This window comes from Amblyraja radiata, chromosome 19 (assembly GCF_010909765.2).
Source record: "Amblyraja radiata isolate CabotCenter1 chromosome 19, sAmbRad1.1.pri, whole genome shotgun sequence".
Lineage (NCBI taxonomy): Eukaryota > Metazoa > Chordata > Chondrichthyes > Rajiformes > Rajidae > Amblyraja > Amblyraja radiata.
Genome location: NC_045974.1, coordinates 20541856 through 20557155, shown reverse-complemented (window position 1 = coordinate 20557155; position 15300 = coordinate 20541856). Strand labels below are relative to the sequence as shown.

Below are 15300 nucleotides of genomic sequence, written 5' to 3'. Positions count from 1 at the left end.
TGGTGAAGGAAACTGGTACAACTTTTACAGCTGCAGTAAATTGCTCGTACTTCAACATTTTACAATATTCTGACTGTAAATATCAATCAGACAATGAAAGACGTGTGCAGAGGAGGCGTTATACGATTAAGAAAGAATGTGACCAGTGTGAGTTTTTTTTTGTAGACAATAAGGAACCAGGACAAACCAAGTAAAAATCAAGCTACATTTATCATTAATTTTTTTCCATCTAGATACCAAACATTTAACTTGTAATATAACAACTGAACTTCAAGTCGAAACAAATAAATGTTCTAATTCATTCACTTGCATTATTAATTAACCAAGCATGTTTAATAAACATGCATGTCACACATGAGGTGCCGGTACAGTCCCTCCGAGCACTCGATGTCTTTCACGCATTGAAATGAGCCAAATAAATAAAACATCTAAAAAGTTATAAAACTGCTTTATCATACTTTTAAACAAAATGTACAACATTTCAGTACAGAATATTCTAAATGACCGCAGGACAAAGTTGTCCACAGGAACAGGGTGAGAAAGGATCTTTGGTATTTTTATAAATATAAAACAAAATATCACACAGTCCCCACCAGTGCCAGAGGCAGCACAGTAAATAGCCAACAATACATCGTTGGCAGCACCGAAGAGAGACACAAAATAGCTGGAGTAACTCAGCAGGTCAAGCAGCATCTCTGGAGAGGAATAGGTGACGTTTGGGGTCGAGATCCTTCTTCAGGTGATGGCAGCACCTTCCATGCCCTACATACTGACTTTAGAGATACAGCCGGAAACAGGCCCTTCAGCTCACTGAGTGCACACACCGGCAGTCAACCCCGTACACGAGCACTCTCCTACATAGGATAGACAATTTTACCGAAGCCAATTAACTTACAAACCTGTATGTCTTTGGAGTGTGGGAGGAAACCAGAGCACCCAGAGAAAACACAAGCAGTCACAGGGAGAACGAACAAACTTTGTACAGACAGCACCCGAGGACAGGATTGAACCTGGGTATCTGGCGTTGTGTGGCAGCTCTACACGCTGTGCCACTGTGTTATCCTAAACAGTGGGGTTCAGTCGCGCATCTGGCAGAGCTGCTGCCTCACAACGCCAGGGACCCGGGTTCCATCAGAACTAGTGTGAACAGGTGATGAATGGTCGTCATGGGCTTGTTGGACCGAAGGACCGGTATCTTTCAATTAATCAAAAAAACATAACTCCATCTGATGCACAGCAGTAGATAGCTCGAATACTAATACAACTCATGCTTGTCAATGTTAGGGATGGGCCCAGTGTATACATAAGGCTTATTTCTATAGCACCAACTTACGGCTTTGGAAAGGATCAAACTCACACATTGGAAAGACCCACCACCCTGGCCACGTTCTCATCTTGCTGCTACCATGAGGGAGAAAGTACAGGAACCTGAAAGCTGGGACCTCCAGGTTCGAGAACAGCTTCTTACCAGCAACCATCAAGTTCTTGAAAACCTCAGCAGTGATCTTCTACAAATTGTGTCTTTGGTTGCACTATGGACTTCGGTTTGGCGCTATTATAGTTACCTAGTACTATGGTGATTATATTTTTGATTATTGTAGATTTATTTATGTATTATTAGGTTAATGTGCCCGTAAAGCTGCAGCAAGTACGAATTCCATTGTGAGTACATATGACAATTAAACCCTCTTGACTATAGTAAAGTACAGCTAACATTGTAAGTTTTAGGGAGACATTCACGTGGCAATAAACACACTGCAAGCAGCAGGTTAGTCAGAGTCATATGGTGTGGAAACAGGCCCTTCGGCCCAACTTGCCCACACCGACCAACATGTCCCATCGATTGCTGAAGTTGTTAACGATCAGTGTTTATCAGTGACTTTGCTCATCCCCAGTGCACCATGGAGAGCGGCCTAAGGTGGCCCGCGTTACTCGTCTTCGTGTAATCCCACAGGACTTTGTACATCCACCGAGACATTAGAAATTTGGTTTAATGTTCCACCTGCAGGCTCCGACAGTGCGGCACTCCCTCGTTATAGTACTGCATTGGCCTCGAGTCTGTGGAGTGGGGTTCGAGTCCCAGGGGAAGATTGTGACCCGAACTCAGCCTACCTGAGGCCCAATCTCCTCCGGTCCTTCAATGGGTTCCCGGCCTCTACCTCTTGTCCTTCCACCGCTCGTTTCGGAGTTGTCTCTCTGCAGTCAACAATGCTGCCTCGTTCAGTTAGTGCGTGGCATAACTAGATCGCTTCGCCAGTGGGCCCCCAGCTCAGACAGACATACGTAGGGCTTTTAATAACCTTGCATGTCCGGTTTCTGCTGCTCTTATCCCAAGCACCGTTACAGCAGTGGGGAACGCAGGAGGAGATTGTGGCATCGGCTGGGCCAGACCAGGTGAAATTATTCTGAAGGGGCAGGAGCTTCTAATCCAGGGGAATTTTCATTGACTTGGACATTCTGGATGTGAAGGGTCAACTCCTCAGGAGGAACTGCAGCAGGTGCCTGGGAAATCCACCTCAAAGCTTCTCCGACTTCATGTAAGACGGGATGGTTCCCCGAGCCGTCAGACCCTCGAACCTCTTGTATGTATAGTTGATGAAGACCCAATCCTTCGACTTGTAATCGCACTCCGCCTCATTCGGCACTGGAATCAAAAGCAAAGCGTCAGGGCCACAGGTTTGCTCGCGGTCACTTCTCTAAACTAAACTAAATTTTGATGCCAGGCTGTCCAAATCAAATACCCAAGTTGCCAATTTACTACAAGTCTGACCAAGTCTCTCCTACCTGGCTGCAGGATGTCAGAATCGGGAAACTCATCAAAATTGGAAGTGTCGTCGATACTTCTTATTTCGATTGGAATCGCTGCTGGGCGCTCCCTGCCATATGGAAATACACAAACATTAATGTTCCACACAAACAGACCCTCTTTGCACTACCCGTTGTACTTGTGTACGGTTTGATTGCACTCATGTGGAAATAGTACATAGAAGATTTACGAGGATGTTGCCAGGACTCGAGGGCCTGTGCTATAAGGGGAGGTTGAGCAGGGAAGGACTCTATTCGTTGGAGTGCAGGAGCATGAAGGGTGATCTTATAGAGATGTGCAAAATCATATGAGAGAAATAGATCGGGTAGTCGCACAGAGTCTCTTGCTTAGAGTAGTGGAATTGAGAACCAGAGGACATAGGTTTAAGGTGAGGGGGGAAAGATTTAATAGGAACCTAAAGGGTAGCTTTTTCACACAAGGGGTGGAGGATGGATGGAATGAGCTGCTGGACGAGGTAGTTGAGGCAGTTATTATCGCAACGTTTAACAAACATTTAGACAGGTACATGGATGGCACAGGTTTAAAGGGATATGGGCCAAATGCAGGCAGGTGGGCCTAGTGTAGATGGTGTGGGCAAGTTGGGCTGAAGGGCCTGTTTCACGCTTTATGACTCGATGTATCGTGTAATTTGACTTGTGTGATCAGACAAACATTTATCACTGTATCTCCGTACACGTGAAAATGATAAATCAGTAATCCCATACCAATAATAAACCAGTAGCTGGTGTAATCTCTTTGCTATTTAGTCCGGGAATCATTCCTTGAACATATCCTCCCCTCTCCTGGGAGAATGGTACATCCGCTCAAGTCCCAATTCCACGTCCCGCCCCCGAAACCCACCATCAACCACACCTCTCCCTCTCACTGCTTTCCCGATCGTCTCGTTACCTGGTGTGCTCCCAGTCTATTCCTTCGAAGAACGCGTGGTTTTTAATCTCCTCCACGCCACCGGCACCAATCCTCTCACCAGCCCCGCAACAAAATCTGGCAACAGGCAATAAGACAAGAACATAGAACAGTACAGCACAGGAACAGGCCCTTCGGCCCACAATGTCCGCAATTAACGTGATGCTATAAGATAAACTAATCTCCTGTTCCTGCACGTGATCCATTTTCTTCCATTCCCTGACTATCCATGTGCCTTTCGAAAAGCCTCTTCAATGCCTCTATCATATCTACAGTATCTCCACCACCACCCCTAGCAGCCCATTCCAGGTACCCACTACTCTGTGTGAATAACCTGCCCCGCCCATCTCCTTTAAACTTTGCCTCTCTCACCTTATAGCTATGCCCTCTGTTGTTGGACTTTTCCACCGTAGGGAAAATGTTCTGACTGGCTACTTTCTGTTGTGTTTGGCTGAGTCTCGTAAGGTCAGAATTCATAGGAGTAGGATTAGGACATTCGGCCCATCGAGTCTACTCCGCCTTCAATCATGGCTGATGTATATTTCCCTCTCAACCCCATTCTCCTGCCTCCTGCCAGTAACCTTTAACATCCTTACTAGAATCTCCATTTTAAAATTACCCAATGTGACTGTGATGCTGCTGCAAGCAATATTTCCTTTGCGTCTGTACGATTGGTATAGCGGTGCAGCCTTGCAGCGTCAGTGTCCTAGGTTCAATCCTGACTGCAGGTGCTGTCTATCTGGAGTTTGTACGTTATCCCGTGACCTGCAGGGATTTTCTACGGGAGCTCCCGTTTCCTCCCACACTCCAAAGACGTACAGGTTTGAAAGCTAATGTAGACTTTAGTCTGAAGAAGTGTATCGACCCAAAACGTCACCCATTGCTTCTCTCCAGAGCCTCTGCCGGTCCCGCTGAGTTACTCCTGCATTTTGTGTCTATCTCCAATCGTCTTGGCCCCGCTCTGGGAGTAGGAGTGGGGGGGGGCGGATCCGGATCCGCAACGGCCGTGAGCCCAAGGCCGAGTTCGGCGATCGCTTGCCTGCTTCTGCTGCTGTTGGAGGTGAGACGTTGCGCCGTGCCAGAGTGTCCCACATGGCCGTTATTTATGCGATAGGCCGGTGGCGCGCAAAGATTTAGTGCGCAACGAAATCCTGGAGCGCTGCGCGATACCGCGTGCACCGCCACACTCCTCCACGCCACTCCATGCGCCCGTTCCGCGCTACCCACACTCTACTCACACGCTACCAGGTCGCGTAAATGTCGCACCAATGGCGGCCAAGTGGGACAGGCCCTTATTTCTAAACTAAATTGTACCTCACCGTACTGCTGCGTATGACAATAAACACTCGAGACTGTGCAAGCCTGCATGTGCGTTCACGGAATGGTGCAGAGGAACTACCTGAGAATCAGACCCCTCGCTTTCTCGGAGACGGGAACTTCTGGCGGGAAGGTCAGGGTCTCCTTCCAGTTCATCACTTTGCGGTAGGTTTCCTGAGGACTCTCCGAACAGAAGGGAGGGTAGCCTGTAAAAGTGGGCATAGTACACGGTCAACGCCCCCTCACGGAGCCTACACAAGTAAACCGCTAACTCAGCGCTTTGGATTGTATCTGAAACATGATCAACAATGGAGAATAGGTACATGGAGAATAGGTACATGGATAGGACGGGTTTACAGGGATACGGCCAAACGCAGGCAGGTGGGACCAGTGATGATGGGGCATGTTGGTTGGTGTGGGCAAGTTGGGCCATAGGATCTGTTTCCACACTCTATAACTATGAGAATTGTGGAAACTCGATCCATCCTCGATTCAAAATCCTCTTAAACACTACTATCATATCTCCCTCCACGAGACACCCACCATCCTCTGTGTGAAAACTTTGCCCCTCTCACCTTGAAGCTATGCCCTCTAATACCTGACATGTCTAACCTGGGGAAATGGTTCTGGCTGTCTAGCTAACCTGCGCATCTCCTAATTTTATATACCAAGAGCAACTCTTATTTGCCTACACATGATGCATATCCCCCCCCCCCCCCATATCAACGTGCCTAACTAAAAGCCTCTTATATGGCACTCTCGTATCTGCCCACCACCACCCCTGGCAGCGTATTCTAGGCATTCACCAACCTGTGTAGTAAAACAAAGTTGACCCAGACATCTCCTATAAACTTTGCTACTTTCACTTTAAAGCTATCCAGAGAATAAGGTTCTGACTGTCGACACTATAGATGCCTCTCATAGTTAAATTTTGGAAAAATACAGCTATACCAACTATTAAAATGTGGATTAGGCATATGATGGACATAGCACACCTTGAAGAAATGAGACTCCGACTAATAGATAAATATGACCAATTCTTAAGGAGTTGGTCCCCTTTCATCGACTTTTTGGAATCATGTGATGCAGCAGTACCGTAAAGATTACTGATTTCAGGTCAGGTCGTGGATAGATTTACATCCGAACAAAGATTTGAAAATTTCTTTTTTAGGGTCTTTTTCTCCTATTTCTGCTTTTTCTTTTCTTATGCACACACTTCATGTTTTTCTATTTTCTACTATCTATTTTTCCTCTTTTTCTTCTCTCTATTTTTTTTGTTTTTGTTTTTCTTACTTCCTTTTCAAAAACATAAACCTAGAGGTTGTACATAGAATGTATTACGTTATGACATAGTTGGCACCTAAAATTAGGTCCCACTGTATTGTTTTGTACTGTATTAACTTCTAATAAAATAAACAACAACAAAAAATAAAATAAAATAAAAAAATAGGTTTTTTATGCCTGTCATGTCTCCCCACAACTTCCAGTGTTCCAGAGAAAACAATCCAAATGTGCCACCCTCTCCCTGTAGCCAATTCCCTCTGATCCAGGCACCATTTTGGTAAACCTCCTCTGCACCCTCTCCAAAGCCTCCACATCTTCCTGTAATGGCCGGTGCATTCACCAGAGGTTCTTCCTGCTGTGGGTCTGGAGAAGGTGATTGGCTGGTGGTCAGACATTTCCATTGGCTAATAGCAAACCCTGAGCGGATTAGCTGTGGACGTACCTATCAGCATTTCGTACATGATGACCCCCAAGGACCACCAATCGCAGAGCTTGTTATATCCGTTCTGCATGAACACCTCTGGAGCAATGTAATCAGGGGTCCCAACTGTGGAATATGCCTGAAATATGGAAGGAAAGACAGTAAAGAAAGGACAATAAATGCTCAAGTAACTCAGCGGGTTAAACAGCAGCTCGGGAGAACATGGATAGGTGACGTTTCGGGCCAGGACCCATCTTCAGACTGATGGGGGGGGGGGAAGAAAACTGGGAGAGAGGAGGGGCAGGACAAAGCCTGGTGAATGATAGGTGGATATATGCGGGGGGGGGGGAGAGAGATAGGTAGCTAAGGTGGAGGAGAGAGAGTAGATGCAAGTCCAGGAGGGGGTGGGGAGGTTACAATGTCGCTCGAGTTTAGAACATTTGCCAGAAGCTTTACCCAGGTAACGAAGTTTACCCGCGGGCCGCTGCACACTCCGACAGCCGGCTTAGCTCGCCCACCGCGGAACCAGGAACCCGCCTGGAGTGGGAGCCTCATCAGAGACTCATCTCCTGCCCGCCCCGAGGACCGGGAACCAGAGAGGAGGGTGGAGGTAGTCGGCGGTGGTGGCGGACGCTGGACAAAGGGCCGGTGAGAAGAACCGGGGGGGGGGGGGGGGGGGGGGGTCTTACCTTCCGCACCCTCAAGGCCCGCTGCGAGGGGCTGGGGCACGAAGGCTGAAGGTTACCGGGCGAGGAGTGGGACGATGTTTTGTGGGACGATCCAGGCGGAGGCGATGGCTGCAACGGGCCTTTATGGCCAGCAGTAGCTGGGACTGTAGAAATGGTGCCATGGTCTCTTGCATATGGTCCAAGTGGGATGTTTCTATGCATTGTGTACTTAATCTGGGATTGCATTTATGTATGGCAATCATTTTACTGAAGATAGACACAAAAGCTGGAGTAACACAGTGGGGGGAGAAAGGAATTTTACTGCACGCGACAATAAATGAACCATTGACCATTGAAGTGTAAAACACCCCCCACTTCCCCTGAAAAGCAACCCAGGTCACACAGAGGCAATACATCCATAAGGGGCCATTAGGCTGCAGCGAGTTAGAATGTTGCTATTCAGTTGCTGGTACAGGTGATGATTAAACATTCCCGACTCTGGTAAACACACCCAGCCCCCTCTCCGTCCCTGGCAGACGCTGCAAGTCAGGACGAGATCTCACCAGTTGCCGCCGGTTCTTCTTCCAAGTTTCTGCTTTTCGTTTTGAGTTCATGTCCTGAAAAGCTGAAGAGGAGGGAGTGTTTAGAAAGTGACGACAGCGGCAACGCAAGCAGGTAGAATGCTCAACGAGGTGTGCGGCACGCTCGCCTTCATCGGCCGGGACACTGAGTGGAAGAGCCAGGAAGTCATGATGCAACGCTACAGGAATTTTGGTCAGGCCGCATTTGGAGCATTGCATGCAGTTCTGGTCGGCCCTGTTACAGGAAGAATGCGGGGGCTTTGGAGAGGGTGCGCAGGAAGTTTACCAGAATGATGTCTGGATTAGAGAGTATTAGCTACAGGGAGAGGTTGGATAGACTTGGATGGTTTTCTCTGGAGCGTCACAGGCTCAGGGAAGACTTGATAGAAGTATATAAAACAGATAGGGTGGAGAGTCAGAACCTTTTTCACAATATGTGCAGGGCACCATGAGTGGTGGGTGCCGTGAACGCGCTGCCAATGGTGAATGGTGCTGGCAGACACAACAGTGGCATTTAAGAGACTTTTGGATAGGCACATGGATATGCAGGGAATGGAGGGATAGGAATCACTTGCAGGCAGATAAGACAGACACAAAATGCTGGATAACTCAGCGGGACAGGCAGCATCTCTGGAGAGAAGGAATGGGTGACATTTCGGGTCGAGATCTTTCTGCATACCTTCTTATGAAGAAAGGTCTCGACCCGAAACGTCACCCATTCCTTCTCTCCAGACATGTTGCCTGTCCCGCTGAGATATCCAGCATTTTCTACCTTCGATTTAAACCAGCAGCTGTAGTTCTTTCCTACGCAGGCAGATGTGTTGGTCTTGGCATCATGTTCTGCACAGACATTGTGGGCTGCAGGGCCTGTTGCTGTGCTGTACTGGTCTATGCTATGGAGGTGTGCACTAGTCGTAACTGGGCCGTGTGTGGGGTATGCTGTCGGACTGTGGGGTGCCTGCGGAAGTCTCTGAGAATGAACTTACTGAAGTTACTGGGGGGGCTGCGGGTGAGGTTGCGATAGAACTCGGTCCTGTGGGCTTTCTTCAGTCCCGTACACAGACCAAAGTCCGAGAGCTTCACATGTCCCTGCAAACGAGCAAGATGGAGATCTGTTTTAAACAGCAGCTGAGAATCAACCCATCCATCCCCTCCAGCCCAGTCCCTCCTGAATCCAGTCCAGCCCTGGTTGGGGGGGAGAGAGGGGGGGGGAGAAGGGGGGGGGGAGAGAGAGGGGGGGGGGGGGGAAGGGGGGGACAGGGCGGATGTCTACCGCTGTACCCGTACTCGGAGCTGGGTGGGGACTCACCTTGCTGTCTAGGAGGAGGTTGTCGGGTTTGATGTCCCTGTGGATGAAGCCCATCTGGTGGATGCAGTCGATGGCCAGCACTGTCTCTGCGATGTAAAACCGTGCCTCCTCATTCGCCAGCGTGTCCTTCTTCATCAGTAACGTCATCATGTCCCCTGGAGGCAGAAACGGGCGCTGTCAATGGGACACGATCGCCGTGGGACCAGGGCACGGTCCAACAGTTACTGGCCCAACACCAACGGCCCCTGGAGAGGATGGGTGAGAGCACGACTCCGCTCCGAGTGAACATGTTGCCCCTGAGGTCCCTCTTAAATCTCTACCCTCTCACTTTGGTCGGTTGGACTTGGGCCCCGTTTCCACACTATATCTCTAAACTAACCTAAACTATCTTTTAAAAGTCACAATCGTACCCGCTTCTACAGCTTCCTCTGGCAGCAACTTCCAGATACGGACTACCCTCCGAGTGAAACAGTGAGCATTCATTTAAATCTCTCCCCTCTCACCTTAAGCCTGTGCCCTCTAGTTTTAGCATCCTCTACCCCGGGGAAAGAGATTGTGAGCGTTCACTTTATCCGTGCCCTTCATGATCTTGCACACCTCAATAAGGTCACCCCTCATCCTCCGACTTCTCAGGACAAAAGTCCCAGCCTATCCAACCTCTCCTTATACCTCAAGCCCGGATAACATCCTGGTGAATATTTTCTGCATCCTTTCTAACTTAATGACTGGCCAATGTTTCAATAAGATTGACATCCTTCCTGCAGCGGGGTGACTAGAAACTGGACACATGGAAGTAAAGTCTTCTATGTCGCCCGTACCCAATCCAAACTTTCCTCGGCAACGCACCACCCACCCCACAGCTCCCTCCCTCTGCCCAAGCCCTCCCTCAGTATGACCCCCTCCCCTGGCATCTGTGAGGCCGCTCCCATTTCATAGCCCTCTCTCAGCTACATGGGAACCCCCCCCCTCGGTGCTGCCCCTCCCTCTGGACAGAGGCTGGTGAATCTGTGGGCAGCAGTAGAGGCCAGGTCATTAGATATTTTTAAAGTGGAGATTGACAGAGTCTTGATGAGTACGGGTGTCAGGGGTTTGGGGATAAGGCAGGAGAATGGGGTTGAGAGGGAAAGATAGATCAGCCATGATTGAATGGCGGAGTAGAATCGATGGGTTGAATGGCCTAATTCTGCTCCTATGACATGAACACTCCTCTCCCACCCCTCTGGTCTCCTTCCCCCCCAACCAGCCCAGCCCCAGGTAACACCCACTCGGCCTTCTGGGTCCCACGGGCGAGCAGGCAGGGAGCGGGGCAGAGGTCGGGCTCTGGGCTCCGAGCAAGTTCACTGACCTCCTGGCAGGAACTCCATGATCAGGTACAGGTTCCTCTTGTCCTGAAAGCTGTAGAACATCTTGACCACCCAGGCACCGTCTGCCTCCACCAGGATATCTCTCTCCGCCCGGATGTGAGCCACCTGCGATCAGTAACGCAGCAAGAATTAGCCACGGGACAGGAATGCTGTCAGCGAGTGACATCTCACGGCCCATCCTGTTACAAAGATTCAAGAAATAGCACTTTGCCAGGATTTGGTCTGACAGGGTTTGGATGCTGGAGCATGCTCCTCAGCAGGTCCGGCAGCATCTCTGAAGAGAAGGAATGGGTGACGTTTCAGGTCGATACCTTTCTTCAGACTGTCAGGAGAGAGGGAGTCTAGAGATATGGAAGGGTAAGGTGTGAAAAGGATAGATCAAGGCAGATGGTGATAGGGAAATGTAGATTGGTTCCTGAACTGAGGGGATGGTTACAAGGAGGCACACAATCAGTACAATTAATCAGAAGCATAGTGAAACTAGTCGGAGAACCAAGATGATGGAGTGACAGAGAGAGAGAGAGAGAGAGAGAGAGAGAGAGGGAAGGCAAGGGTTACTTGGTTAGAGAAATCAATGTTCTTTTGGCCCGAATCGGTGCCTATTTCCCTCGCTCCATAGATGCTGCTGCACCCGCTGAGTTTCTCCAGCATTTTTGTCTACCAAGCAAAATATGAGGTGCTGTTGATCCAATTTGCGTTGGGCCTCACTCAACCAGAGGAGGAGGAGGCCCAGGACGGAAAGGTCAGTAGGGGAATGGGAGGGGGAGTTAAAGGGCTTTTGCATCCTGGAAATCACCTCGGTCTAAGCGGAGTGGAGGTGTTCAGCAAAACAATCGAAGAGCAAAAAGTAAAGCAAAGGGATGAAGCTGTTTCCAGGCCTTTCACTAATCAGTATGTTTTAATAAGCTCATCCGCCTAAACTCCAGAGAGTACAGGCCTTGTACATGAATACAATCAAGCCGTCCACAGTGCCCAGGTACAGAATAAAGTGTATAATGTTTAGTGCAAGATAGAGTCCAGTAAAGTCTGATTCATGCTAATTTGAAGGTCTCCAATTTTTACATACTCATGTAATAAGTATGTTCTCATGTGATTGGATAGCAGCAAAATCCATCTGACGAAGGATCACGACCCAAAACATCACCTATTCATGTTCTCCAGAGATGCTGCCGGGCTCGCTGAGTTACTCCAGCACTTTGTGTCCTTTTAAACAGCAAAACAAAGTTTGTCACGGTGTGTGTGTGTGTAAGCAGGAACTGCAGATGCTGGTTTACACTGAAGATAGACACAAAAAGCTGGAGTAACTCAGCAGGACTGGCAGCATCCGTGGAGAGAAAGAATGGGTGACGTTCGGGTTTTGTCACGATATGTCGGTACTCTGGGCGGTAATAGACAATAGACAATAGGTGCAGAAGTAGGCCATTCGGCCCTTCGAGCCAGCACCGCCATTCAATGTGATCATGGCTGATCATCCCCAATCAGTACCCCGTTCCTGCTTCTCCCCATATCCCCTGACTCTGCTATCTTTAAGAGCCCTATCTAGCTCTCTCTTGAAAGTATCCAGAGAACCTGCCTCCATCGCCCTCTGAGGCAGAGAATTCCACAGACTCACAACTCTCTGTGAAAAAAGGTGTTTTCTCATCTCTGTTCTAAATGCTTACCCCTTATTCTTATACTGTGGCCCCTGGTTCTGGACTCCCCCAACATCGGGAACATGTTTCCTGCCTCTAGCGTGTCCAAACCCTTAACAATCTTATATGTTTCAATAAGATCCCCTCTCGTCCTTCTAAGAGTGTACAAGCCCAGCCGCTCCATTCTCTCAGCATATGACAGTCCCGCCATCCCGGGAATTAATCTTATAAACCTACGCTGCACTCCCTCAATAGCAAGAATGTCCTTCCCTCAAATTAGGGGACCAAAACTGCACACAATACTCCAATAAACCGAGCAAACATTTAGCTGTTCACTCACCTGCTCCTTTTCCAACATGTCTGCCTTACGAAGGATCTTCATGGCGTAGATGTGCCCCGTGTCCTTCTTCTGCACAAGACGTACCTGGAATACAAGTGCCGCCAAACCCATCAGCTCTTTACAGGCAGCTACCTCACCCATCAACTCCTGCAGGTGCTCCACTGTGGCATTGGAGTTGGGTATATAGACACTACAAGCGTAGGAGGCTGAGGGGTGACCTTATTGAGGTGCACAAGATCATGAGGGGCATGGATAAAGTGAACGCTCACAGGGTAGAGAATTCTAAAACTAGAGGGCACAGACTGTTGGAAAAGGGGAAGGAATTTAAGAGGGACCTCGGTGCCAACTTTTTCACTCAGAGGGTAGTCCGTATCTAGAATGAGCTGCCAGAGGAAGTTATAGAAGTGGACTTTTAAAAATACATTTGGGCAGATATATGGATAGGAAGGGTTTGGGGGGAAATGGGCCAAATGCAGGCAAATGGGACCACCCGATATGCCAACTTGGTCTTCAGGTTTTAGAGATACAGCATGGAACCCCCCCCCATCCCATTGGCCCACCGTCTGCATGGAAACCCCCCCCCCCCCCCCTCCATTGGCCCACCGTCTACACCGACCAGCGATCACCGCGTACACTAGCACTATCCTACACACTAGGGACAATTTACAACTACAGAACCCAATTAACCTACAAACCTGCACGTTTTTGGAGTGTGGGAGGATGCCAGAGCACCAGGAGGAAACCCACAGACAATGGAGGAACGTACAACCTCCATGCAGACAACTCTTGTGGTCGGCAAAGTTAAGGTGGGGCGAGGGGCCCATTTCCGTACTGCACAGATATTTCTATGACTCTGTGACAACAGCAAGGATCTGTGAACAACAACAACCACCACTGACAAAACACCTACAAGCGTTTAAATAAAAGAAGAAAATGCTGGAAATAGCCAGGCATGGTGGCAGCATCTGTGGGAAGAGAAACAATGTTCCAGATCAAAGACCTGGGAAGGAGAAGCAGGGGTGAGGATGCAGATGTTTCTGACAGGATAAAACCAGAGTGACCCTGGGGTTTAGTCTATTGTCACGTGTACCGAGGTACAGTGAAAAGCTTTTGACACATGCTAGCCAGTAAGCGGAAAGACTACATGATTACAATCGAGCCATCCACAGTGTACTGATGCAGGATAAAGGGAATAACGTTTGGTGCAAGGTAAAGTCCAGTAAAGTCCAATTAATGCTAGCTTCAACATCTCCAATGTACGTACTCATGTATGGTAATAATGTGACTGGCTAGGCAGCAAAACCCATCTGAAGGAGAGTCCCACTAACGTTTAGTGCAAGATAAAGAATAATTAAAGATAGTCTGAGGGCCTCCAATGAGGTAGATGTGAGGTCAGGACTGCTCTGTTGTTGCTGAGAGGACGGTTTAGTTGCCTGATAACAGCTGGGAAGAAACTGTCTGCGAATCTGGAGTTGTGCGTTTTCACATTTCTGTACCTCTTGCCTGATGGGAGCGGTGAGAAGAAGGAGTGACCAGAGTGAGACTGGTCGTTGATTATGCTAGGGGCCTTGCCGGGGCAGCGTGAAGTGTAGGTGGAGTCAATGGAAGGGAGGTTGGTTTCTGTGATGGTCTGGGCTGCGTCCACAATTTTCAGCTGTGAACAAGGTTATCAAGTCAGTGAGTGAATGGGTGCACATCCACTCTATCCAGGACTTTACACTATTCGGTAAGTTTCAACTAGGTCCCCCGTCATCTTTCGAAACTCGGGGCGGGACCCTTCTTCAGGCTGATGGCCAGTGGTGATATCTCCATGAGATGTCCCGGCATCTCCAAGCACCGTACCAACACAACACACTCACCTCTCCAAAGGCACCTCTTCCAATCACTTTCAGCGACTCAAAGTCATCCAGACCCAACCTGGTCCTCTTGAGGCGTAGGAACTCAGTCTCCTTCTGGGCGTGCTGGCTCCTCCGCGTTTGTTTCTGTTGCCAAAACACAACATTTAACAGCGCAGCCAAATACCAACCCAATCCAATTTACAAATTCACAGACAACACCACAATAGAGGGCCGGATATGAAATAATGAAGAAGACAGAGTACAGGAAGGAGATTGAAAACCTCGTGACCTGATTGGTGTCAAGATAACAACCTTTCTCTGAAACAGACACAAAATGCTGGAGTAAATCAGCTGGACAGGCAGCATCTCTGTAAAGAAGGAATGTGTGACGTTTCAGGTCGAGACCTTTCTTCAGACTGAGAGTCGGGGAGAGGAAAAGGGTAGAAAGAGATGGAAGGGTACAAAGAGAATATAAGGTGTGAAAACGACAGATCAAAGTATAGAATGATCAAGAAAATGTAGAATGGTTGATTGTTGGTGAGGGGAAGGTGACAACGAGGCAAACAAAGTAAAATTAATTATGAGGACAGTGGAACTAATCGGGCAACTAGGGTGGGGGAGGAATGGAGAGAGAGAGAGAGAGAGAGAGAAAGATAGAGAAATCTATATTCATACCACTGGACTGTAAGCTGCCTAAGCGAAATATGATGTGCTGTTCCTCCAACTTGCATTTGGCCTCACTCTGACAGTGGAGGAGGCCCAAGGCAGAAAGGATAGTATTGGAATGGGAGAGGGAGTTCAAGTGTTTGGCAAC

At 48.6% G+C, this 15300-nt stretch overlaps 1 protein-coding gene across 2 annotated transcripts in view; it reads right to left on the bottom strand.

Annotated features, from left to right (window-relative positions):
- Positions 1 to 942: 942 nt before the first annotated feature.
- stk38l (serine/threonine kinase 38 like) overlaps positions 943 to 15300 on the bottom strand; it is a 30465-nt gene continuing 16107 nt past the window's right edge. For both annotated transcript variants that reach the window (XM_033037909.1, XM_033037908.1), the window contains exons 4-14: positions 14508 to 14630; positions 12649 to 12732; positions 10659 to 10782; positions 9314 to 9468; positions 8991 to 9093; positions 7987 to 8048; positions 6777 to 6894; positions 5133 to 5256; positions 3716 to 3811; positions 2785 to 2876; positions 943 to 2644 (exon numbers count right to left, since the gene is read on the bottom strand). In XM_033037909.1, the coding sequence (XP_032893800.1) occupies positions 2517 to 2644; positions 2785 to 2876; positions 3716 to 3811; positions 5133 to 5256; positions 6777 to 6894; positions 7987 to 8048; positions 8991 to 9093; positions 9314 to 9468; positions 10659 to 10782; positions 12649 to 12732; positions 14508 to 14630 (1209 nt within the window). In that variant the 3' untranslated portion in view covers positions 943 to 2516. The remainder of the gene's footprint in view (positions 2645 to 2784; positions 2877 to 3715; positions 3812 to 5132; positions 5257 to 6776; positions 6895 to 7986; positions 8049 to 8990; positions 9094 to 9313; positions 9469 to 10658; positions 10783 to 12648; positions 12733 to 14507; positions 14631 to 15300) is intronic.